The sequence below is a fragment of the Eumetopias jubatus genome, unplaced genomic scaffold, assembly GCF_037043125.1.
Source record: "Eumetopias jubatus isolate StellerSeaLion01/CBP00866 unplaced genomic scaffold, mEumJub1_p1.0 scaffold_10, whole genome shotgun sequence".
In the NCBI taxonomy this organism is placed as follows: Eukaryota; Metazoa; Chordata; class Mammalia; order Carnivora; family Otariidae; genus Eumetopias; species Eumetopias jubatus.
Window position 1 is genome coordinate 103,367,145 of NW_028274816.1, and position 26,568 is coordinate 103,393,712.

A 26,568-nucleotide genomic window follows, 5' to 3' on the forward strand; every position below is an offset into this window, starting at 1 on the left:
AACATATAGATGTTATGTACCCCTTCTCAGCTAATCATGTCCCCCCTGCATTAGTCAATGTCTGGAGGGAGGTGCAGTTGCTCACTTTGCAACAGATTGTTAACAGACGGATGCTTACGTATGCCCAGTTCAGTGGAATTTGCAGATTCTCATGTCTGATTCAAACTAAATTAACCCTCCTGAAAAAAAGGACAAGTGGCCTAAAAAGATTTCTGCAGAGAAACCGCAAGAAAAGAGCAGTGCTTCCCCCTAACCCGAGGACATGATTTCGTGTGACATTTCATAACGGGAAAACAAGGGTTGTCTCTTGAGAGCTACAGTTGCGGTTTCCAAAAATGAAGTCTCTTTCATCAGGATAAAGGTGAACTTTAAACAGTTGTTGAGGAAGTAACTTTTTTGGAAGGAAAATAATGTAGAGAGCATTTAGAAATAAAATTTGAAAGTGTTCCCATTGTTGCAAGATTTTGTTGCTGAAAATCTTGTGTGTGCCACGATCTTTCATATCGAAGCCTTAAGAAAAGGGGGGGGGAGTTTTTTTAACTTGCTTAAAAATCTTCCAAATGAAGAGTTTGAGTGGGTTTGAAATCCATTTGCTGAAAGTATTAAAATGCAACATATTCCAATTTCTTTGCAAGAACGACTGATTGACATGAGAGAAGATGGAAATTTGGAAGTCAATTTTCAACAAAACCTTTGCATAATTGGTGGATGGCACTGAAAATTGAAAAATGAATGTCATGACTTAATGAGCCAAGCCCACAATGCACCTCATCCATCTGGATCTAGGTATCTCCATGAGGCCTCCTTTTCAGTTGTGACAGCCTTGAAACCTGAATATTAAGTAAACCGAATTTAGGACCAGACATTCAAGTCACTGCTCTACAAAGTGTTAAACCAGGCTTTTCAAAAATAAAGAAGCGTATTCAAAGACGTTCCTCTCACTGTGAGAGCAAAAAAGGGATTTTATACCATGATTAAATGAAAGGCCATAAATATTACTTTAAAATATGGTGTTTATTTATTACATTTTTCATTTCTATGTATATGGTTTTACAATGTACATGATATAATAATATACATGAGATCTGACTTGTACGTATATGAATAATGTACATGATGCACTTTGTAATGTACATATATTTATGTAATATACATACTAACATATATTCATGTATATAGTTCATGTATATAAAGTTCTATGTACATAATTTATAAATTCATTGCTACCAGGGGTGCCTGCTCAACACTTTTTACTGATGGGACATATGAATGATCAAGTTTTGAGTTCAAGGATGTCTTGAACTCCCTGTCAGTGCCAGGGACCCCCTCCTCCAGCTGCGGCATTAGAAACTGCACAGACGCCGTCTGTCCTGGGTAGGGCTATTCATTCATACATAGATGTTCCTGGCCTGGGCCTCACCTGGCCTGCAGGTAGAGTTTCGGACATACACGTTTTGTAGCTAAGGAGGCAGAGATACGGAGAAGTAAGACCTGAGCCCACCCCACCTTCTGAGGGCAGCCCCTTCATAAAGACCAGAACGCCCTCCCCTGCCTAAGAAGGACTTCACTCCTCTCCTCCTCACCCCTCCCACTGTAACAGGGGAAGGAAAACAAACCTTTCCTCCTGCTCAGAGGGAATCAAGAGGCCCTGAGAGGGTAACTGTCTTTCCTGGAGCATCACAGCCAACTGGCAATGGAGACTAGGTGTGAATTCAGGCATCAAGAGCGCCGGGTCCGGCCTTTTACCTGCTTTATTCTCTCTGGACCTTGATGCAGAACCTGGTTTTTAGGTACCAAAATTCTCACTATCATCTCTGTTGGGAAGCCCTTCCTGCTATTAATTTTCGTCTTGCATGCTGCAAATAAAGCCTAGAAGGTTCAGGATGCTAACCACCCAGGTCGGTTCTCTGCCCCGTTGTAGCAAAGAACGTCCTTCCCCAACATCTTTCCCGTCTGTCTTAACCCCAAAGAAGAGAGAGTTCCGGAGAAAAGTAAGGTCTGCCCCTCTGCTATGCTGTCGGGGGGCTCAGCCCCTCCCAGAAGCAAAGATCTTTCTATGGCACAAATATGTTCATGTTATTCCTCCCCTGGTCCTACTCTGCTTAAAAGCATCCCCTGCATCTCCACTCCCCCCAACAGAACAGCCCGGCTGCTCGGGCCAACCCACATACCCTTCTCCCCCAGCCCAGAATCACCCACTGGCAGGAAACAGAAACCACACTAGCTAATTTAAGCAGAAAGGAATTTCACGCGTTCTGTGCTTACCAAGTCATCAGAGAGGCTAGAGGAATAGGCTACACCTGCGGGAATGGCTCCCAGGAAAACACGGGACCCACCTTAGGACCTGGCCCTCTGGCGCCTTCAGGAAGGTAAAGAATCAGGAGCTACCCAAGGTCTGTTGACCTCCAGAGCCATCACCCAACTCTTTCAGGATCGGGAAGCTGTTTCAGCAACAACATCTCCACACCCATAAGGCTGGACCCTGGATGCTAGAAGGCAGCAGTCCCAGCGTCCCGGTGTCTCCAGAGCCGTGCTCAGCAGCCACAGCCGTGGTCCCAAGACCACGTGACTGACAAAACCTGCAGCCTAACCAGGACATCAGAGGCAAGGGAGTGTGAGAAATACAGAAAAATGCATGTTCTGCCTTTTTGAAAATCAATTCACATACTCCATCACATCAACAAGCTAAAGAAGAAAAAACCACACAATCATATCCATAGATGCAGAAAGAAATGCTGTGCCACCCCTTGGGGGGATTGATCATATCAGGGGGAAGGAGAGGAGCAGAGAGAGGTTGGGAGAGAGGCAGGGTGGCATGGGGATGGCAGCTGAGGCTGGAATTGGTGTTCCTAGGACTGGCTTAAGGTGTAAGAAGTGGCCAAATGTAGACCAAAAAAAGCTACACATTCCAAGAAAGACGATGACCTCAGGCACAGGGTCATAGGGCTGGGGGCCCCTCGGCCCTGAATTACTGCCACAGAGGCTGTCCTCCGTGCCAGCCCCCAGGGAGGCAGCCAGGGTTAATGCCGGAACCCCACAGTCCTGGCCCAACGCAATCACCTCCCCGTTGACCTGCCCCTTCCACGGCAGATACTCAGCAGCTGTCCCTCTCCACTGCCCCACCCCACTCTCCCACCCACTCCCCAACCCCGCCCTGCATCCTGAGCTGCAGCCCCGTGGGTGAGGCCACTGTGTGCCATGCACCCTGGCTTGTCGCTTGCAGCTTGCATCAACCCCACTTCCTTCGTTCCAAGACACAGCTGCTCCCTACCAAGCCAGCCAGGCTGCACGGATATCCAGAGATGACTTTTAAGGCGACCATCAGGAGGGAGCACCTTTTTATAACTTTGCCCCGCTTTGCTCCCTGGCCTCCCATGACCCTGGTTCATCATGCCTCCACAAAGCCACAGAGCATCAAAAACTTTTAAGGCCAGGGCACCTGGGTGGCTCAGTCAGCTAAGCATCCGATTCTTGGTTTTGGCTCAGGTCATGATCTCAGGGTTGTGAGATTGAGCCCCCCGCCCCGCCCCGCCCCCCACCATCGGATTCAGCTCAGTGTGGAGTTTGCTTGGGATTCTTTCCCTCTTCCTCTCCCTCCTCTTCTGCGCCCCCTCCCTTCCCCCCCCACCCCGCTTGCATGCTCATGCACTCTCTCTCTCTCTCTCTCTCGAATAAATAAATAAAATCTTTAAAAAAAAAAATGTTAAGGCCAAAAGCCTTTCCATTGAGCATAATGGGAGCATGGAGCTGCCCACCCACCCATCCCTGAGATTAGCCACTGCTGGGACCACCATGAGTCCTTGAGCTAGAGACTTTGCCAGCTCCCTCACTTCAGACCAACCTGCCCAGACCTGGCTCAGCTCTGCCACCGGTGCCCTCCCCCACCATAACTGGATACCCCCACAACACTCTGGGACCCCGGCCCGGAACAAGGAGGGACTTGGGGCCAGGGAGAGGGGACACTTAGACTTCTGGTCTTTTTGCCATCACCCCTGCATGGAACTTCCTCTCTGGGGCACAGACCAGACCATGCAGAAGGATAGCCCATGAGTGAATGAATGAAGAGAAGCAAGGCTACACGCCTCTTCTGAAAGTCCTCCAGACATTCAGAGCCTCCTCTGCTTGAGTCAGAAGCCCCATTCCAAGGTGAAGAAGGAAAAAAAAGAAAATGTAAGATCTATGCCCAGTCTTAGTTCCAGTGGGCCCCTACCCTGCGCCTGCCACACTGCCACCTACCCCAGACAGTATAGGAGGGGGGATGTGGGAAGGGTCTCCTGCCCACCGGCATCCTGCTTTCCTAGGCCAAAGGCTTCACTTTCTGCTAGTTCTGCCAGCCCATGGTCCTTTCCTGGCTGGCACATGGTGGGCGAAATGCCCACAGCACACCTTAGTCCTAACAAGACTCTGTCCCTAAGGCAGAGCTTGTCTCTAACAGGCAGGGCTCCACTGACCCCTCTCCCAGCCACAGGAGGCAGTTAGGAGGGGTGAGCGGGGCAGGCAAGCAAGAAGCTTGGGAAACACACACACACACACACACACACACACACACAGAGCCCCAGCAACCGCCAGGCCAGTGCCTGTGCCAGCCCCACCTGAGCTCATCAGGACGGGTGGGGCCTGCAGGCTATCAGCCACGTGTAGGGCCTGGAGGGGAAGAGGGAGGGAGGGAGGGCCGCCTCTTAAGGCAGGTGGAGAGGTGAACTGCACCTCCCCTCACTCTTCACCGGGACTTTGAGCAGTCTTGGTCCCAGGAGCCAGGAGTGAAGACAGCGATCTGCCTACCCAGGACACCAGGTACGTGCCTTTATTCTCTAAGAAGAGAGGGAGATTCAGCACCTTCGCCAGCCGACTCATTTAACACTTTGTCCTCAGCTTCTTCTCCACCTGTCCTGGGGGCTGGAAGTAAAAGCAGAGATAAATGGGAGGAGGCTGTAGATGAGAGAGGTGGTCTCAGGACCACAGACCCCAGAGGTCAGCACTTGAAGAGAATGAAATCTGTGCCCCTCAGCGTACAGATGAGAGAACCAAGGTCCGGGGGGCAGGGGGTGCGGGGGGCAGAGAAGAGGCTTGCCCAAGGTCACAGAGACTTGGGAAGGGAATGGACACAGAATCCAGGCCTCCTGCCTCCCAGCCCAGAGCACAAAGCCTGGCCCTGAGCCCCCCCACTGTGCTGGGCCTTTCCGAGGCCGCCAGGAATCCAGGGGTGGGGGCCGTGGCCAGGTTCTGCTTTCCTGGATCTGGGTGGAGAGGATGAAACAATCAGAAGCCACTCGTCAAGGTTGGGGGGAGGGGTGGGCTGTGGAGTCAAAATGCTTTTGAGGAGGCCCAGACTTCACCTTCTGTCACCTTCTCCCTTCACTGACCTGGGCTCATGATAGGAGGGAGAGAGTAAGTCAGTGAAGTGGAAACGGGGATTTGCCAAGGTTTCAGGATCCTCCTGCCTCTGGAGCCCTTGGGAACAAAGAAAGATATTTGAGTCCAAATCTGAAGGGGGAATATATGGGAGGGACCTATGAACAGGCAGAGCTGGCTGGAGCCCTCCCATATACATAGGCAAGTATACACACGTACACATGCACACCCCCAGAGTCTGCAGCCCCAGGGACCCTCCTCTCCACCTTAGAGCAGGAAAGAAAGAGCTAGAGAAGTGGGCTGGTGAGGGTGTCCAGGAATAAAGGAGTGAGCCCCAGCCCCTGCCTTGGAGGGTCTGCTGGTGATTCAGGGAGTATTCAAAGTGAAAAGAGTTTGAACAAGAGCCTGAGGGGCTGCCTGCCTTTTGCTCAATCCCATGCCTTTCCCACTGGGTTCCAGAATCCCAGAAGGGGCAGATGTGAAAAGGGTCTTAAATCTATGAAGTAGTGATATAGGGTTAAGAGTTTGGGACTGTGGAGCCAAGACCACCCAGGTTCAAAGCCACTGGGTTCAAACCCCCGTTCCACCCGTGGATTCCGCAGGTTCTGTGACCTTAGGCAAATCCCTGAACCTCCCCAGCCCCACAGTAAGAGTACCCTCCTCACAGAACCACTGAGAAAATGAAATGGGTAAACTTTAAGTTCTGTTATTATTATATCCCCATCATACAGATGGGACAACCGAGGCCCATATAGGAAAAGGCAGCACAATAGCAGTTTCCAGTCAGTAAGCAGGCATCCTAGGTTCTGGTCTGAGTGATGACCCAGGCCTCCGGTGTGCTCTGCAAAGTCAGTAACGCCAGCCTCCTCTGTGGGGCCCGGCCAAAAACCCTGGAGGATGCACTGAGATCCTGCCCCAAGAAACCCGGGCCACATGGAGCATGTGAGGAAAGAGCCACAGCTCTGTGTCCTCAGCTGCCCCCAGAAAATTGCTCGGAGGCCTAGTCCCTTCCACTGCTATTTATAGACACGCTTCCCGTGCCTGGAACGCACCGACCCCTCCAGGCCCCAGCCAAGGAGAGGTCTGGCAACAGAGCCTACAGGAGCAATGGGGGACAAGGGAGCCTGGCTTTTCTCATTAACTTACTGTGCAACCTCAGGCAAATCATACGCCCTCTCTGGACCTCAGATATCCCTCTGCATTGGAGCTCCATGTGGTATAGGGAGTTAGGAATCCCAGTCCCTTCCTCCAGGAAGTCCTCCCTGACCTCTGCGCCAGTGCCTACAGAGTCTCCTCTGTTTTGTCTCCCTTGGTAACACTGTTTTTAATTGCTCACCTGCTTACTTGTCTGTTTCACTAACTGGCCCACACACAGTAGCAGCTAAAGGCAGGGTTCCTGACATCAGGCAGCCTGAGGTCCAGTCCTGCTCTGACACTTGGATGACACAGTATGACACTTGGGCAAGTTACTGGCCTCTCTGTCTCTCCATTCACACATCATAAAATGGAAAATAATAGTATCTACCTCCATAGGGTTGTTAGGAGGAGTTTAAAAGACTTTATGTGTAATATATGTGCATAGTAATTATTCAATAAATATTAGCTGGTATTTATTTAATAAAGAAGGCTGTGACATAGCAGATATTCAATGACCTCTATTGAAGCAATTTTATTTGACAATCACTTGCATAATGCTTATTATGTGCCATGCACCGTTCTAAGCATGTTACAAATCTTCACACGTTTTATAGTTAAGGAAAACTGAGGCACAGAGAAGTTCATTAACTTGTCCAACATTGTACAGCTAGTAAGTGGTAGAGCCAGGATGCAAACCCAGGCAGTCTGGCTCCAGTATCCATGCTTTTAATGAATTAATAAATATGCCTTTCCTTGGGGGGGCTGGAGGGGGTGGAGTGAGGGGCTTCAACTACCAGTTACTCAGTTCCCAACCCTGGTCTCTTTCAGGTCCTGGGAGCTCCTGGTTGGCAAGTGACATCTCTGGGGTGTAAGTGAGGCTGGTTTGAAGCTAGAGGTAAACGGACGGTCACTGCCCCCACCATGTCGCAAGTGATGTCCAGCTCCCTGCTGGCAGGAGGCCATGCAGTCGGCTTGTCTCCCTGTGAAGAACCCAGGAGGGCCCTGCACCCAGCACCCAGCCCCGGCCTGCCACTGCAGTGTCCTTACTATACCACAGAAGGTTGGGGAGCCCAGGCCCTGATGGCCCCGACACCCTTCAAGGGGCCCCCCAGCAGGCTCCAGCAGGGTCCACAGGCTAGAGCCAAAGCCAACTGCCTCCTGCAATCCCCTGGGGAGCAGACCTCAGGGACCCTGGAGGACCTCGACTCCTACATTGACTTCTCACTGGAGAGCCTCAACCAGATGATTCTGGAACTAGACCCCACCTTCCAGCTGCTCCCCCCAGGAACTGGTAGCCCCTGGGCCGAGCCCACCCAGAGCACAACCTCAAGGAAAAAGAAAGACGAGCCTGAAGCCTTGGGTAAGGACCTGGGGCACGGTGCCAAGAGGGGGTGCTTGGGGACCAGACCTCATAAGGAAGAAGGACTTTTCTATCAAATCAGAGGAGCAGGAGAAAATGTCCAATTGGGAGGTGCTGTGCAGCCCTAAGCAAGTTACTTAATCTCTCTGTTTTCTTTCCTATATCAAAGAGATATATACAAGTTTCCCTCACTATCCAATTCTATTTTGTTCCTGAGTTTGGAAAAGTGATGGATACCTGTTTTACGTGATTTTTCAGAGACTTTAAATAAGCTAATATATATATATATATATATATATATATATATATATATATGAATGTCATACAATGCCATGCATGTAACTAAGAGCCTGAGAAATGTGGAGTCCCTGAACACACTGTTCTATAGTGTATCTCTTTAGGTCCTAACTTGGGTCCCCTGAAACTTTTATAGGATTGCTATCTGGGCCCCTGTCCCTGTTTAGGGGAGTATCTCTCTGGGGAGGCCCAAGCTGGAAGTAGCGGTGTTGGAAAGACACAGAATTCAGTCTATTTAGGGTAGGACCCTGCTGTGTGTAAGCAGTGATGTGCTGGTAAGCTCCATGATGGGGTGGCAGAGAGCCCTGTTTGCAAACATCTGCCAATTTCACAGTATAGATTCTCCCAGCATGGCCAATCTCAAGCTACCAACATGATGTCACTGAATGTAACACTGGAAAGAGATAACCTGTAGATGGCCATTACAGTATACATAGTATTTCTACCATACCAATATAATAGATATAAATAACCTCAAGAGCATAGATAATAGTGGGGCACCTGGCTGGCTCAGTCAGAAGAGAATGCGACTCATGACCTCAGGATCATGAGTTCGAGCCCCATGCTGGATGCAGAGATTATTTAAATAAATGAAACTTGGGGCGCCTGGGTGGCTCAGTCATTAAGCGTCTGCCTTCGGCTCAGGTCATGATCCCAGGGTCCTGGGATCGAGCGCCGCGTCAGGCTCCCTGCTCGGCGGGAAGTCTGCTTCCCCCTCTCCCACTCCCCCTGCTTGTGTTCCCTCTCTTGCTGTGTCTCTCTCTGTCAAATAAATAAATAAAATCTTAAAAATAATAATAAATAAACTTTTTTAAAATTTTATTTATTTATTTGAGAGAGGGTGTGCGCATGAGAGCGTACAAGCAGGAGGAGGGACAGAGGGAGAGAATCTCAAGCGGCTCCATGTTGAGCAGGGGCTCAATCTCACGACCCTGCGATCATGACCTGAGAGGAAACCAGGAGTTGGGTGCTCAACCAACTGAGCCAGCCAGGCACCCCTAAATAAATAAAACTTAAAAAAAAAAAGAATCTAGATAATAGCAAAATCTAATTAAATAATTGGGATATGATGAATTGTATTTATTACTTTTGTTTTTATCGTAACTTATTTCATTGTAAGTTTATGTAATTTAATTTTTAATAATGTCTGAGTTTAGAAATCAGCTGGACAAAATCCTAAAAATTTAACAATCAGCCCTTATGAGCCGGTACAAGCCAACTTCAATGTACCACTGCATCCAAGGGAATCTAGAAATCTCTACATCTGGTGTCAGTTTCCTGAACAAAGGGTTTCAAGTATACTCTGAGGATGAGGGTCAAGGAGCAGGACCCCATTAGACAGGCTGGAAGACTGAGGTCTCCAGGGGTTTAAGGATCAGCATGGGTTAAGGGATACAATTAGGATTAGAGATAGTGTCCATGAGAATTTCTACTTATTGAGCACTTATTATATCCAGGCTCTGTGCTGAACACCTTACAGGAGAACATTTAATCCTCCCAATCTATCCCCATGAAATTTTATCACCATTTTACAGACGAAAAAAATGGAGACTGAGGGGCTTCAGTAAGGAGCCTGTCTAGCCTAATCACTGGAGGTGGGCAAACCTTCCACAAGCTAGTGACTTCCTTCCTTTGTCTCATATTCTTCATCTGTAATGTAGAGAGGAGTTCTTACCTCAAAGGGGGTTGCAGGGTTTAAAAGAAATAACACTTGGGTGTGTATCAGAAATCCTGACATGCTGTTAGTCATTATAAATGGCAGCTGGTTTAATTAAACACTAGGGTTGCATTTAGGACCCGCCCCAGGATAGGCTCAAGGTCTGGGGTGGAGGTGAGCCCAGCACCCAGGTCCTTCGGTGCCCCAGTTCCCAGTCTCCAGCTTGCCTTCTGCCCCTACCATCGAGCATTGCCTGCCAGAGCTGTTAAAAGAACCACCTCTATCCCCCAAGATCTTCCTGCTTCCTGAGGCTGGTCACAGGCATGTCTCTGCAGGGAAGGTGGCTTGGGTCTAATTACCATTGGCAGAGGCAAGCGCAGGGCTTTAATGTTCATGCCCCAAGGCAGGGGTTCCACACACTCAAGGCCCTCTGGGGCAAGACCAGCCTCTGTGGAGCGTCCACATGTATGGGGTAGGGATGTTGACAACATCCCCTTCCTCCAAGGGGCCAGTGGTCAGTAGTCTGTGTTCTCAGATGCCCTGGACACAACCTGCCATCGTGGGGATGTGTCCACCTGACCCTGGGTAGCAGAGGGGTTCGGGGGATGAGTGGGCAGCCAACAGTGGTCAGAGGGTTCTGATGAAGCCCCCTAGTTCTGCCCTAGCATCTTCTGATGGAATAAGAAAATCCTCTCCTCTAACCTCTGCCTGAATGGCAGTGGTCCCTGGGAATTCACTACCTCCTGAGACAGCTGGCATAGTCAGCTCCCTGTTAGAAAGTTCTTCCCTGTGATCGTTGTGATCCCTAATAGTGTGTCACTGTGATGGGTAGCACCTGTCCCGTGCATCTCAACCTGCCAAAACCCTCCCCTCAGACCACCACTACCGGCAACAGAGCGCTTGCCAGCCGGTGGAAACCTAACTAGTTCTGGGCACCATGGTGAGTTTTCACTGGGCCAAATGTATCCAAATGTGTGGGACGCCCTCCCTTCGCCTCTCATCCTTCCTTCTCTTGGGGTGTCAAAGGGAAGATGTTCTATAATTGTGGTGCTGGCAGATGTTCGTGAGTTTTCTCTTTGTCCTCACTTGGCAACATTAAAAATTAAGCATTGGCGATCCTATGTTTCTCCCTCCCCTAAATATATATAGATAGATTTTGTAGTGCATGATCTCAGCATCTACCCCGTGAAGGAAACAGTGGTAGCCTCATTTTACAGATGAGAAAGTGAGGCTCAGGGAGAAGAAGTAATGACCCAGGGTCACACAGCCAGTGGGTTGTAGGTCAGGCCTCAAACCCTGGGCTTCTGGTCTCCAAAGTCTGTGTTCTTGCCTTTCTCTCTCTTCTTTGAGCTAGTTTCCTGCCCTCCAGAGCTTCAAAATCTGTATGGAGGCAGCCTGCAGGCTCCTCTTCTGGGGATCTCCTCCCGCAGTGCTCGCAAACCTCCCCCAGCTTCCCTGCCCCTGCCTCTTCCTTACCCTGGGGGGCTCCCATCCCACAGGGAGCATGGTTATTCCAAGCAAACACCATATCCATCTCTGCCACCCCTCCCCTCCCCATCTTTGGAACAGGCACCCACATTTCATTTTCCAGCAATTTCTGCCAGGCAAGGCTGTTTGCCAATCCCAAGAGAAGGGTGTTTAATAACTGTCTCTCTGCCCCCCCACCCACGTGCCCCCTTTCACCAGCCCAGCCTGGCGCTGGCGCCTGCATTCACCCAGCACTGCTCAGACTTGCCCCACGGGCCTGTAAACAGTGGCTGCACCCAGGTGAGGGTGTGGGGGGCCTCCACCTCCTCTAGCCGCATGCACCTCAGGGCAGCAGCGAGAGGTGACTCACAGCTGCAGGACTCCTTCCTTCCTTCCCACCCTGCTCTGCTTGCTCAGTCCCCCAAGCAAGGCCTTTCTTTGGTCGGTATTTGGATGACCCAGTGATTAGGAAGCCCAGAGCTTCACCAGGTGGAGAGACCCTCCCCCGAAGCAGCCAAGCACCTTGTCACAGGGCAAGGCCTTGGGAAAGTGTCCTGAGGAGTCCCCCGTCCTGGAAGACGCCCTCCAAACAGAGCACAAGAGTAGGAGTTGGATTCCTCCACTCCCTGGCTGTGTGACATTTGATAACTCACTTAACCTTTCTGAGCCTTGATTTCTCATCTCTTATATGGAATTCATAATGTTTTCTACCTCAGTAGAGTTGTTGTGAGGGTTACATGAGCTAATACAGGTAACACGTTTGCAACGGCGCGGGCACACAGTAAATACCAGCCTTTATTAAAAACTCTGCAGTAAATGCCAGCTCCATTGCCTCATCTCTCTGAGCCTCAGTTTCCTCTCCATAAAAGCAGTGCCTGCTGGCATTGGGCATAAGGGTGGAGAGGATTGTGGGTATAAACACTATAAAGTCCTATAAAAATAGAAGTGGTGCTTGCCAACCTTCCAGAAGAATCCACCCCATTCCAAGACCGCTACTCTTTCAGAACTCACAACACGTTGTGCCAAATAGTCTTCTCTTGCCCTCGGCAGTGGGACCCCCCCCCCTTAGCTAGACAGTGTCAGCCATCTGGCCAACACTGGCCTCAAAAAGCAGGCAGGCAGGAGAAGTTCTCCGAAGCTCACCTTGGGCTAGGCTCCAGGCACCATTCATCAGTGTCTTTTATCCTTACCACAACCTCAGGAGGTTGGTTTTAGATCCCCACTTTGCAGATAAGGAAACTGAGGCTCACAGTGCTTAGGAAAGTTAGCCGATGCCTCTTGGCAGGAAAGTGGCAAAACCAGGACTCACACCCAGGTTCATCTGACGGCAAAGCCAGGCCTGTTCCTACTACACCCCTTGGAACAGCATGCCCAGGTCAGCCTGCCAGCCCCCCCTCATCTGGCGTAATCCTCCACCCCCACCCCAGCCCAAGCAGGTTCAGACAGAGGCAGTGACCGCGAGCAGGCTCTGAGGTCCTACCCAGGAGTGGGCTGGGGCAGGCAGGGATTCCACAGAGTGGGCAGGAGTTGGTACATGTGCCAAGGCCCAAGGCGGTGGGAGGCTGGCAGACAGGAGCTGAAGGTTCAGTTTCCCGCTGACTTTGCCCCAGTTTCCATCCTGGGAAGCCAGAGGCAGGATTCAACAGGCCTCCAGGAGGGACCAGCTAGGTAGCCCCCACCTTCCACCACCTTTGCTGGAACAGCACCAAGGACAGTTCCCCTCCCCCAGGTCAGGAGGAGGGGTGTCCATACTCACCATAGGGAAAACCACAAGGTACCCCACTCCAGGGAGGAGCAAGTTCTCAGAACAAGAGTCCTGGGTGGGGACTGGGGAATAGAGAGAGCATTGGAGTGAGTCACCACCCTCGGCCATGTTTAATAACCAGCAAAGGCGTACCAGCTAGAAGCATGTCCTGGGAGGTCCACAGCTTGATAATGTAGCAAACCCTGGCCTCTGGGAGCTCCTGCTCTAAAGCAGAGTTCTCAAACTCCACAGTGCACTCAGATTCCAGGGAGTCTTGCTAAAATGCAGATTCTGCTTCAGCAGGCCTGGGATGGAAACTGAGATTCTGCGCATCTGACCAGCCCCCACGCCCAGGTGATGTGGCACTGCTGGGCCAGGGGCCACAGTGCTGTGGCTTGGTGCCCATTGGAATCGGCTGGAAAACTAAAACAACCTGAGGTCTGGGTCCACACCGGAGATTCTGATCTATTTGGCACAGGGTGTAGCCTGGACATTTGGACTTTTAAAACCTCATCGGGTGATTCTAGTGTGCAAGCAAGCATGAGAACCCCTGCCTTCATTGTAGGCACAGGCATAGAAACAGCCTTCACCTGCCCTGGACGAAGGAGGCATCAGAAATGTGACTGGCACCCTCCTTAAGCAGTCATTTCAACCTGGGGAGGGGGACATTCATGCAGGAGAGGATTTCCTAGTTTTAAAGTATTTACCGTGTGCCAAGAAAAGTGTTATGCCGCCTACATTCATCTCATTTCATCCTTACTCTAGCACCAAGAGACTGGATATATAATCACCCCGTTTCATAGGTATGGAACCTGAGGCTCGAGTTGATGAAGTCGTTTGGCCAAGTGCTCTGATAGTAAGTGGCAGAGCCAGATCTGAAACCCAGGTCTCTCAGACTCCAAGGCCTGTGTTCATTCCACTGCATCTCCCCACCAAAGGAAGAAATCACAAGAAGGGTGACTTTGGAGCTGTGCCTAGAAGGGGGAGCTGGGTGCTAATCTGAATCCAGCAAACTTCTCTCTGAGCCTTGGTTTCCTCATCTGTCTGAAGGAGGGGAGACCAGATGGTATTGAGGACTCTTCCAGCATTCCTGTTCTGTGAAAGCCCGGTTTCACCAATGTTCTGCTCTCTCCCCAGACATAAAGTACATCGAGGTGACCTCCACCAGATCAAGGTGTCATGATGGCCCCCAGTGCTGCTCCAGCCCATCTGTCACCCCGCCCTTTGGTTCCCCACGCAGTGGTGGCCTCCTCCTTTCCAGAGACATCCCCCGAGAGACTCGAAGCAGCAGTGAAAGCCTCATTTTCTCTGGGAGCCAGGGCAGGGGGCACCAGCACCCCCCTCCCCACTCTGGGGCTCCCTCTTCTCATCCCCCACCCTCTCCCAGCATCTCTATCCCCTGCATGGGGAACAAGGCCTCAGGCCCCCATGGCTTGGGCTCCCCGCTGGCAGCTTCTCCAGGCTTGGAGAAGGGGCTGGGGGGCCTGGCCCCACAGCAGAGCAGCAGGGTCTCTGTGTTGTCAGCCAGCCCAGCATCCGATGTCAGCTACGTGTTCGGAAGGTAGGTCACTACCACTATAGCTTCTGATATTGCCTCTGCAACACACACACACACACACGCACGCACGCACGCACACACACACACCCTAAAAATCATAGGCACCCTGTTCTATCGGAGCAAAATCAGGTTGTATGCCAGAAACAAGAGTGAATATTCTCTTTTATGCCATCACAGCCATTTGGACCTCAAGCTTTCCTCAAGCACTTAGAATATAACTCAAAATTTTGAGAATATAACAAAAATTTTGATTTATGCCTACCTCTTGAGAAAAGAACTGTTTACATTCATGAGGCTTACCTGTATCCTTTCCAGCACTCATACAACCCAACTCAAGGAAGGGATTTTTTTTTTAAAACACAAGGATGTAAATAAAATTTGGAGGCCTAGGATAAACCATTTAGGAAAGAAAAGCCTCCTTCCTCCTTGTTGCTAGCAAAACCTAGCCAGGAAGGAGGCAAACCTGCCTGTCTCCCTGCCCCCCGGCCCAGTTTGCTGGCCTCACAGTAAAGCTGCACACACACACCCATCCTGTCCAGGAGGACCAAACCTCAGGACCTCTGTCCCCCACACGGACTCCAGAGCCTATGTGCCAAGGCAGTCCTTGGCAAGGAGGCCGGGATTCCATGGCCATGGCCGTTGGCATGGCCCTCTGAACTCAGAAAGAAGTCTGGCTGGATGCAGAGCTGGCCTCCTCCTCCTCTTCCTCCAGCTGGGGAGTTCCCTCTGCATCCACCTGGACATGGTCCAGCCTGCGTGCAGGGCTCTTGGGAATGTTGGGTACTTGTGTGATAGCTCAGTCAGACCTGCCTGGCTGGGAAGGCAGAGGGGATCCAGTCCAGCCTAAAGCCCACATGACCTGCAGGGGACCAGCTCATTAGCTACTTTAAATGACCAAAGACTGCAGTGCAGGGACATTTCTGTATCCTTCAGCATCACTTCGGGATCAGGTGGGCATGTACTTTGCTTTGGGCTGTGGGGGATGGAGTATGCAATTCTCTATTTAACCAGAGCTACGGGCACTGAGATCAGTAGGTTCTGGAGCCTGGCTCTGACTCCTGCATGTCCACTGACAGCCTAACACCCTGCCTGTCTGGTACCCTCCCTGCAGCAGCCAGTCCCTCCTCTACTCCAGCGTCTCCAGCCATCAGTCATCTTCTAGATCCTTGGAGAGTCCAGCGAGCTCTTCCTCCAGCCTCCACAGCCTTGGCCAAGTGTCCCCGGGTACAAGAGCCAGTGACTTCCAGGTCCCCAGCCACCCCACCCCAAACATGGGCCAGCCCAGAGCAACTCACTCCCCACCACTGGCCAAGGAGCACGCCAACAGCTGCCCACCATCCATCACCAACTCCATGGTGGACATACCCATCGTGCTGATCAACGGCTGCCCAGAACCAGGTTCTCCCCCATCCCAGCAGATCCCAGGACACCAGGACTTTGTCCGACCTGGGGCCCCTTCTTCCAGCAACTCCTGTCCAGCCATCAGGAGCCACAGCCAGACCCCTCTCACCACATCCTCAGAGGGTATGTTGTAAACCAGTCCTTCAGCCGTTGTGAGATTCGGCTTGGGGGGATAGACAAAGCATCAGTGGGTTTCTGCAATAGCAGGTCAATGCGCTGAACACCTACTGGGTGCTGAGCACTTTGCGAAAGAGTAGGGACACAGTTTAGAAAGAGACAAAAACCAAGGATCACTACAGAGTAGAATAAACACAGAAGGCAAGAGACGTCCTAAGTCTTATGGGGCCACAAAGGAAGGGGCGATCCTTTCAGTCTAAAAAACTGGGAAAGCTCCTTGGAGGAAGTGACATCTGAGCTGGATCTGGAAAAGTGAATCAAACGTCTGGAGCCAGAGCAGGGGAGGAGGGGCATTCCCAGCAGAGGGAACAGCAAGTCCACGGTCATGAAGGTGTAGAAGCCCATGCATGTTTAAGAAATGACTGGAGTGTTGGGTGTGGGATGAAGTAGTTGAGTAATCTGGGGCAAGATTGGGAAAGGTCTTGAACACCAAGCTAAAGAGTGGATTTTACCCGTTAGGCCGCGGCATCAGGGAACTAGCAGGAAGTCTCAAACAGGAAAGTAATGGGGTCAGAGGTACACGTTCAATAGATAACTCTGGCAGCTGCATGGCAAATGACCTGCAGGGCCCAGCCCAGGCAGGGAGAGCAGTTTTGTTTTGATTTTCATCATGAAGTGGTCCAGACAAGCTGTAACGGGGGCCTGCACCAGGGCGGGGCAGGGCGGAGGAGAGAGGACAGAGCCAGGAGACCCTCGGGATATGAAAACAGCAGGCTTGATGACTAACACGAGAGAGGGAGAAGGAGAGTCAGTCCTACCTCTGACGTTCGTGGATGACGAACACACAGAGAGCCGACAGAGACAATGCATTCCAATTCAGACAGCTAAAAACCACAAAGCAGCAAACACCCTCCTTCCCGTAGTCTGTGACTACAGGCGTCCAAAAAGAACAAAACCAGCCAGAACCCAAAGCAGTAAACACAGAGGCTCAGGCTTAGCACCCACAGGGTGCACCTCTCCAGAGAAGAGCCCCTGCAGAGCCCCAGGGACACTGTCCCTGCTCCCCGCCCCCCACTCAGCCACAAGCATCGGGGGACTCCTGGCGGTTATGATGTTCACTCTGGCCTGCACTGCAATTCAGGAAGCCGGGTCAATGTAAGCAAGAGAAAAATGGCATGATAGGTGTGCCTTTGAATCTGCTCTGATCGTTTTCCCGGAATAAATCATTTGCAAATTTTAGTACATTTTTTTATGATGAGTTACTCTCAGCTGGCCACAACACACACCTTTTCAAGATACCAAAATGGAAAACCACTGTTCTCTGCCTTAGGGACCCGGGGACGTGGCCATTTTGTCATCGCAATGAGCACATTTACTTAGTCCGGTGATATCCCATCCTGGTTTGGTGGAGCCCCAGGATATCACTCATTATACCCTGGGGTCTTATCAAAGTCTGCAAACTATTCTCAAAACAAAATCCTTGCTAATTGCCTAGGCTATTGGAATGTCAAAAACCCTCAGAGACGGTTTAGTACACTTAGTCCCCTCTGGGCTTCAGGAGCAAGACAGTTGTCCCAAATCAGAGTCAGGAATCCTGTCTCCTGACTTCCGCACAGGCTCATCTGCCCAGAGCTGCTGCCTTCCTTTCCTCAAACTTTTCTTTCATTTTCTTTTCCAAACTGAATATGCCCCCCAAGACACTTGTAAGATTCTTAAGGGGGAAGAGAGGGTAAAACCAAACACATGATACATCTCAGAATCCCTTATTTATCCCTTCTTTCAGTCCAAACCAGACAACACAAGATTTGAGAAACTGTTTCTCATTAAACTGAGATTTTATCTGTTTGTGATTTATTACCAAGGATACGAGGGGAGACTCCTAGGTCCTAGATGCGCCAAGCCCTGAATTCTTCTGTTGGATTTTGCCTCTTGTAGGCAACTGGAGATACAGTGGGGTTGGGGTAGGGTAGGGTGGGTTGAATGGGACCACTGGGCAGAGGTGGGGGAAGGGTCTCTCAGCTCCCCTCGGTCCAACCTAAAGAGTTCCCCCTCTCTGTCTTCCAGGTCCCTCCAGGGACATGCAGCCCACCATGAAGTTTGTGATGGACACATCTAAATCCTGGTTTAAGCCAAACATCACCCGGGAACAAGGTAAAAGGAAGTGCTGTGTTTCAAGGGATGAGTGACCCAGGACTCAAGTCTGGGTCTTGCACCTTGCATCAGGCACATGGGGCCCTGGGTCATGGTAGGGGAGGGAATGGCAAATGGTAGGTCCAGGGAAGGGGGATATCGTGCAAACCTCATGTCCTGAGGAAATAGGGACTGCAGCAGGAAGGGTAGAGATTAGACAATAGGAAGGACTTCCTGGGAACACAAGGTGATTCTGTAATGTCTGCTCTATGAAGATTCTATGGGGCTGGGGGACAGGGGGTGTCCGGTGGGGGGGGTAGGTAACTGTCTCTGACCCAAGGATTGTTCCAGCAATTGAGCTGCTGAGGAAAGAGGAGCCAGGGGCTTTCATCGTGAGGGACAGTTCTTCCTACCGAGGCTCCTTTGGCCTTGCCTTGAAGGTGCAGGAGGCCTCTGCACCTGCCCCGAACCGATCAGGTATGCGCACCCGTCTCTTCATTCAAGGCCTCACACGGGCTGTGGTAGGTTCTAGTTCCAGCTCTCCACTGCTACCTTGCAGCAGGCCCGTAAGTACTCCTGGGAGGAGGGTCGGCCCTCTCCCAGCTGCCTTCCTGCACCAGAGGCTCTGTAAGGAGCTCCTTCCACAGCAAGCCTGAGCTTCCTCTGCCTCTGGGAGTCCCCAGATTCCCTGCTCTGCTCTCATAGGGAGAAGAGGAGGAAGCTCCCAGCCCCTCTCCAGGATGCTCTCCTCTGCCCACCCCACCCCCGCTGTCCAGACCAGCTTTATTGTGAAGAACCTAATGTAGTAATAACGTGTGTGCCCTGGCTTATCACGTGTATGTGACAGTTTATCACATGTGATAGCTTATCGAGTGAATGCACTGGCTTATTACATGTGCGTGATAGCTTGTCACGTATGTGCTAGTTTATCACACATGTGATAGCTTAGCACATGCTTTCCCGTGGTCTCACACACACAACACACATCTCTGGGGCATGCACCCTGCACTGGGATACCTCGCTAGGGGGATAGATAAAAACAGATCATTATAGTACAAGGTACCTAAGTTACAGCCCCTCCCCAAATCCCAGGAGTATAGCTCTCATGTAACAAAAGGATCAGGTAAATGGGTTCCAAGAGTTAGTTAATGACACCCCCCCCCGGAGAGCAAAGATGAAGACCCCAACTTCGTGCTCTCTACACCATGCTGCTCTGGTTAAATAAGAAAGTGACCTCTGGGGCAGTGTTGGTTATCAAGAACGCCTTGCCAACGAGCACAGAGAGGAGGAAGCCATGGGCTGGCGGAGAAGAGGCAGAAGGGCACTGTTCACCCTCCAGGGCCAGCCTAGCTCCAGCAGGGACCATCTGGTGAAGAATCACAGCACCTGGGAAGGAGTGGGTAGAAGAAGAGAGAAATCAGGCTGAAGGATTAAGATTTGATCTCGGTAGTCACTGGGACCATCCCCAGTAGCTCTTGAGACCAAGAGAAAGTTCTCCTGAGAGGAGAATTACTGGACGCAGAAGCCTTTGAGCAAACATGTTGGCACCTCCTTTGTGGGAGGCCTTGAAGATAGGGTCCCCCCTAGCAGTCCCACCCACTCCTAGGCAGGGGAATGAACCAGTTAATCTCTGGATGGACTGGGAGGAGGCGGGTCAGGGAACGAGTTGGTCGGTGTTCGGTTAACACTGGGCTCTGGAACCCCCATCCACATGCGCTCTTTCCTCTATCTTTGTCCAGGTGAGGACAACAGTGACCTCATCCGCCACTTCCTCATCGAGTCTTCTGCCAAAGGGGTGCATCTCAAAGGAGCAGACGAGGAGCCCTACTTTGGTGAGCCTCTCCAGCCCGCAGGCCGCTGGGTGGGCCCCACCCTTCTGGGCTGGGAGACTGGTCTGGGGAAAGCCTTCTCACGCAGGGCTGCCTGTTTTGTTGCAGGGAGCCTCTCTGCCTTTGTGTGCCAGCATTCCATCATGGCCCTGGCCCTGCCCTGCAAACTCACCATCCCACAGAAAGGTGGGTCTGGGCCCCAAAGAGGCAACCCCAGGGAACTAAAAGGGCTCCTAGTGGTCACATCCCACCTTATTTATGGATTAGTGTCACAGTTAAAAGTGCTTCACCTAGCATCCATCAGCATCTCCACTTCCTGGCTTGAGAATTTGAGAATGTCGACCTCTCTGAGCCTCTGTTTCCTCCTCTGTGAAATGGGGACAGCCATCATCATACTTACTTACAGGATTGGTTGGGGGTTAAATGAGCCGGTCTTATCACAGGCTCTTAGCACAGAGTACATGTTTGATAAATAGGAGCCTTCTTTGAGAGGATGAAAGGAACATAAACCAGCCGGTTTGGAGAGGGTTGGTTTTTTTCTTCCGGGTCCAACCTTTACCGGGCACTCCCTCATTCACACATCCCTCACCACAACTGTGTCAAATAGGTGTTATCCCCATTTAACAGACGAGAAACGGAGGGCTCGAGGAGCTGAGTAGCTCGCCCAAAGGCACACAGATCAGACCTCGAACTGAGATCAGGAAGTCCCATCCAGAGCCCACAGCCCAGCCGCACAATCAGCTGGAGTAGATGATCCCCGGGTGTGCAGGAGGAGCAGAAGAGGGGTTCTGGGAGAGGAGTCAGGGCAGAGGGGGCCCCCGGTGTGGTGATGGAGAAAGCCTCCCTACATTCTGCAAAGAAAGGCCTGGGTTTGGGATGGGTTCTGGAAGAAGGGAGGAGGTGAGAGGCTTCTGAGGACCAGGTGACTGCAGCAGTCCAGGGGCTGGAGGAGTGAGGAGGGGAAGGAGGGACCAAAAGCCTTGCAAGTCAGGCATCTGGGGAGCCCCACGTGGCCCCGTTTGTCTAATTACGGTAATCACACCAGGTTTCTCAAGGGCTTGCTTCCTGAAGGTGGGGGCGGAGGTGGGAGATGTTCAAGGGGATTAATATTCCTACAAAGAGTCCGTTCACTCCACCCCCGCCCCCTCTGGGGACTATTTCTTTGCTTTGGCTCAGAATTGGGAGCTGGAGACTCCTCAGACCCCACTACAGACAGCCGGGCCTCCTACCTGAGGAAATCTGCAGGTAAGTGGCATGGGGGAGGCTCCAGGCTTGCCTGTGCCCCCATAGGGCCCCTCCCAACCCCACGCACACACTTGCACATGCAGGTACACACATGTTCCCACTATAGCTTTGTTTCTTCATCCTTAACAAGGTGCCCCGTGGTCCTCCCCATCCCTATAAACCTGGAGGTGAGAGGCTGCAAGCCTGGGGGGGGGGGGGCAGCCCGTGGGGGTGGCAGGAGAGAGGGAGGTTGGTGTGGCTTACACCCCATCCTGCACACTCATGGGCACAGGTGGACATGCTGGGGCCTCTCTGGTTCTGAGGGACCTGCCCTAGAAGTGATCTCTGGGTCTGGGATCCTCTGTGGAGTGTCAGGTCCAGAGGCCAGGCACAGATCAGCACTTGTCGGAGTGCCTTCCCCCCATTCTTGTCTTCCCCACCTTCTCTTGACAATGAACCAGGGCCCCGGAGTGGGTGGAGGTAGAGACAGTGCCAACCATGCTTCTGGACAGAAGGGAGGTTTTGCCTGGACATCCCTACACATTGGGTAACAGCTTTACTCCACCCTAGAGGGCCAGAGGCCAGAGCAATGCAAAGCCACAGATGCTCCCAATGTCCTCTGGGGTTGGCCTTGAATTGCAGTCACCTACACACTCCTGCCTGCCTGCCTGCCTGCCTGGTGGCTCAGAGGAGCCCCACTGGATTCCTGAAGAAGGAAGAGCCCTGACACCGGCTCTGGGCAAAAGGAGGACCAGGGCCTGCGGGACCCTACCTGCCCCTGCATGGTGGATCCTGGCAAGGCCTAAGCACAGCGTTTACATACCCCAGGCTGCCATGCCCTGTACCTGACCTCCGTGAGCGTAGAGACCCTGAGTGGAGCCCTAGCCGTGCGGAAGGCCATCTCAACCACCTTTGAGAGGGACGTCCTCCCCACACCCACCGTGGTCCACTTCAAAGTCACTGAGCAAGGCATCACCCTGACTGATGTCCAGAGGAAGTAAGGGGCTTCCCTTGCCCTGGGGCTTCTGGGTGGGGCGGGGGGATCTGGAGGGGATGGCTAAGATGGCCGTGGATCCGTGATGAAGGTAGGATTCACAATCCTGGACCCAATGTGGTCAGTGACTTGCTGAGTGACTCCAGGCAAGTTCTCTGCCTCCTCTGGGCCTCATGCCAATGACCTCATCCCAAAGTCCCCCTTTCAGTGGGCACTGGTTCAGTCTGGTTCATCCACTGATGAACCTCGTCCCAAAGGCCCCCTTCCAGGACACTGGTTCAGTCTGGTTCATCCACTGATGGAACAACTGCAGAAGGCCAGACTCTGGCTGCCCACTTCAACACAGTGGCTGAAATCACTCCTTCCCCGGGCTCAGGGCTTCACAGTCTGGCAGGAGCCTGGCCCTGGGCTGGAGGAACAAGAGATGAGCAAGACATCATTCTTTTCCTCAAGCAGTTAAATGACAGTGGGCAGGGGGCGGAGGAGAGAGGGTAGAAAACCTGACACAAGGCAGATTCATTCCATGAAAAGAGAGAAGTTTGGGGCGCCTGGGTGGCTCCGTCGGTTGCGCGTCTGCCTTCGGCTCAGGTCATGATCCCGGGGTCCTGGGATCGAGCCCTGCATCGGGCTCTCTGCTCTGCGGGGAGTCTGCTTCTCCCTCTCCCTCTCCCTCTGCCCTTCCTCTCGAGCGCTCTTTCTCTCTCTCTTTTAGATGAATAAATAAAATCTAAAAAAAAAAAAAAAAGAAGACAGAGAAGTGCAAACATGTGCCCCAGGGCCCAGCAGTGGGAAAGGTCACAGCAGGCTATAAGGGTCTAATTGGGAGGCTTTTCGGAGAGCAGGACATCTGAACTCCGGGAGAGCTAGAGATGATGGAGGTAGAACATGGCACTGGTCACCAGCAGTCCTTCTCTTCCAGGGTGTTTTTCCGGCGCCATTACCCCCTCACCACCCTCCGCTTCTGTGGCATGGACCCCGAGCAACGGAAGTAAGTTCAAGTCTGGACCAAACTCACAAAGCCATCCAGGGCCTAGCTGCCCACTGAGGTTTCTTACTGACTCTGGGACTGGGGTCACAGACAAAGCCTGTGAACCTCGAGGGGCTGGGAGCAACAGAATGAGGGGAGGGTGGGACCCAGTGGGGTGTGATCACAGCTGGCCATTGTCCCCAGCTGCTCAGCCAGAGTCCTGTGGAATGCAGAGAAGCCTCAGTACTCATTCCTGTCCCTCTTCCTTTCCCACAGGTGGCAAAAGTACTGCAAGCCCTCCTGGTAAGGCTCACCTGTGTCCTGTCAGTCACCGTAAAAGGTCTCCCTGGGCCAGAACCTGGGACCCAACAAGAGGAAGAACTCAGGAAAGGAGGGAGGCCCTGTCCTGACCTTAAGAGAGCCCATGGTTTTGATGGGGGTGGCATAGGCCCGTGTCCTCAGAGAGCCTCCAGTCTAAAGGGGGAGACATGAGCCTGGGAGCCCTCAGTCTTATGTAGGAGGCACAGGCTCTAACCTCAGGCAGCCTTAATCGATGGGGATGCCCCAGTCTGATGGTCAAGACACATCCTTGCCCTCAGGAAGCTTCCACTCTGATGAGGAATATGCAGGTCCTGTCCTCACGGAGCCACCATTCAAAAGGAGGGTTACCTAGGTCTTGAACTCGGGGATCTCCCAATCTGACAGAGGAGGCCCATCCTACCCTCAGAGAGCTGGGGAAGGGGCAGGCCAGAGCACCGTACTAGCTGAGATCACCCCTCCCAGCCTCTCTGGGCCCCACCACCTCACCCAGGCTATGTTTTCCCACCAGGATCTTCGGGTTTGTGGCCAAGAGCCAGACAGAGTCACAGGAGAATGTGTGCCACCTGTTTGCAGAGTATGACACAGTCCAACCAGCCTCCCAGGTCATCGGCCTGGTGGGTGCCTTGCTGCAGGACACAGAAAGGATGTAGAGGGAGGGAGCTTCCCGTGCACCTTCCTGGACATCCAAAGGGGGCTGGAACCCCTGAGCCGGGGCTTGTGGCCACACTAATGAGCCAATCTACTGGACTGGGGAGAACAGTACCAAGTTGAAACCCTGGAAACCTAATGACCGTCAGCGGTGACCTTCATCCAGATCCAGCTGGGTCTCAGTTTCCTCAACCATAAAAAGAGGCCAATAGACAGGACCAGCCGTGCTTCTCAGACTTTGATGGCATCTCAGCAAGCTCCCTGTGATTCTGAAGCACGCCCACATCTGAGGACCCACACGGAAACAACCTCTGAGGACCCCTGGCTCCATCAACTTGGACACTGCCAATGCAGAAGCCTGAGTTAGAGGCCTGCGACCCTCTGTCGTGGCAAACAGAAGGTGCTGGGTTGGGACCCATGGGCCCCTAGCCCGACGCTGACCTGGGAGAGATGATATGCAAGGATGGACCAAAGGAGGGATGGACGGACTCCTATTTCCCTCCATATCTGTTCCTTTCCCCTCTTCTGTAGTGGCTTCTTGGACTGCTGTTCCCAGGACAAAGCAGGATCTGCCTGCCCTGGATTCTTTAGGCCAATGTGGCCACGGTTGTCAGGGCGGCTTAGCAAGGGGGTACTTGTCCTCATGGTCAGAGACCACCCAGCTGCCCTCACATTCTTGATATCTAGTCCCCACCACTGCAAATGAGTATCAGCCCCATCTTTTCTCTCAGTTTTTTGGTAAGCAAGTGTCCTCCAGCTGGTGTCACAACTGCCCTAAAGTTACTTATGTAACCCACAGGAGGGAGGTGGGGTCAGGGAGACCCTCTGCTCTCCAGAGCAGATGCCAGGGTCAGCTTTCTCTGGTTCTGCCTCAGCTCCCATCCTGTTGAGTGCCCCCTGCTTCCCAAAACACACATATAGACACACAGACAGGCCCATCAGTAGGGCATCTACTGGCCTTACAGCCACACGGGGGCAGCAGAGAGTCATCAATGCAGACAGGCCGCCAACTCAGGAGGTTTGGAGAAGCTGGGCAGTCTTTCCCCCATCCCCACCCCTGTCAAGACTCCCAAGAAGCTGGAATCCTTTGTCTAACAGGCCTGGGGTCCTAAGAAAACCACACCATGAGGGTGGAAGAGGAGGCTCAGAGAAGAAGCCCACTTTTGTTCTACAAGGAGCAAATGCCTGCCCCCTCCCAGCTGTGGGCCCTGCCACCGCATCGTTATCATTATCTTTGGCCAAAGTTGGGCCTGACGGATTGTGATTTCAACCCAGGAAACCAAACCGGACTGAGGCTGCCCTGGGCTGGTGGGACTGGCTGAGAGCAGCCCACCCAGCCTGTGCTCAGGCACTGCCCCATCCCTGGGGAGCAGAGAACACTAGACAAGTTCTGAAGGTCATATTCAGGAGGCTGGCAGAGAGCCCCCCCTTTGACCCATGGGTGCCTGTGTAGTTCCCATGGAAAATAAAGCGTCTGTCTTGGCATAACAGTCGGTTCTAAGGCATTCAGTGCTGCCCACTCAGAGGAGGAGACCTGAACAGAGAGGGGACCTGAGTTGGCAGGTGATGGCTATGTCATAGAGAACACTCCCTCCTACACCCCTGGCCACAGCAATACAGTCTGCATTGGCTTCCCTTCATAAGCCATCTCTTCGACCATTCTGTGTCCCCCACATGGCCCACACACGTGGTTTTCTTCCTCGTGACTCCTTGCCTGCCATTCTGCCAGGAGGACAGAGAATTGAGATCTCACCCTTGTCCCAGGGCTGAAGGTGAGTCCGTGTGGTCCCCCTGACAGATCCCAAGGTCTCACTCGGCTCCCTCAGGGGCAAGGAGAGGCAGGTGAAACATGGGCGGAGTCAAGAAGAGTCTCTGAACCCAGATGAGCCCTGAGCTACCAGCTCAGCCCTAGAGAAATAGACAATGGCTTCATCATCCCACCCTGGGCCTGGGGGTTCTACCACTAGCTTCTGCCAGCTGGCAGTCCAAGCCTTGCCAAGTGGTGTAGGAGGGGCCTCAGGAAATCTACTTTCCTAAGGGGCCTTAGGAAGGGGAGCTGCTGCTTCTGTTCAGGCCGAGTTCTGTGACACGGTGGCAGGAGCTGCCCTGGAGGGCCTGCGAAGAGACCCTCCCAAAGGCCTTGAATCGCTCTTGAGGAGCCCTGCCTTCCCTCCCACTACAAAACTTCAATTTCAGCCTCCCACCCCAGCCCCCCTCGACCTGGCCCTGGACCGAGTCCATGGAAGGTAAATATCTCTGATGCATTTACCACAGCTCATCTTTCCTCCAGGAACATTTAACAAAGAACTTGACTTAGACTTGCCAATGGGCAGGGCAGCCAGCCCAGCAAGGATAGGAGGGGTGG

At 52.4% G+C, this 26,568-nt stretch overlaps 1 protein-coding gene across 1 annotated transcript; it reads left to right on the forward strand.

Moving 5' to 3' along the window:
- Positions 1-7,410: 7,410 nt before the first annotated feature.
- TNS4 (tensin 4) lies at positions 7,411-25,593 on the forward strand. The gene is made up of 12 exons (XM_028089891.2): positions 7,411-7,849; positions 14,152-14,575; positions 15,684-16,096; positions 18,155-18,241; positions 18,572-18,697; positions 19,960-20,052; positions 20,158-20,235; positions 21,226-21,294; positions 22,102-22,270; positions 23,187-23,255; positions 23,511-23,537; positions 24,064-25,593. Exons 1-12 carry the CDS (start codon positions 7,411-7,413, stop codon positions 24,203-24,205), a joined length of 2,136 nt encoding a protein of 711 aa, XP_027945692.1. The 3' UTR covers positions 24,206-25,593.
- Positions 25,594-26,568: the final 975 nt, after the last annotated feature.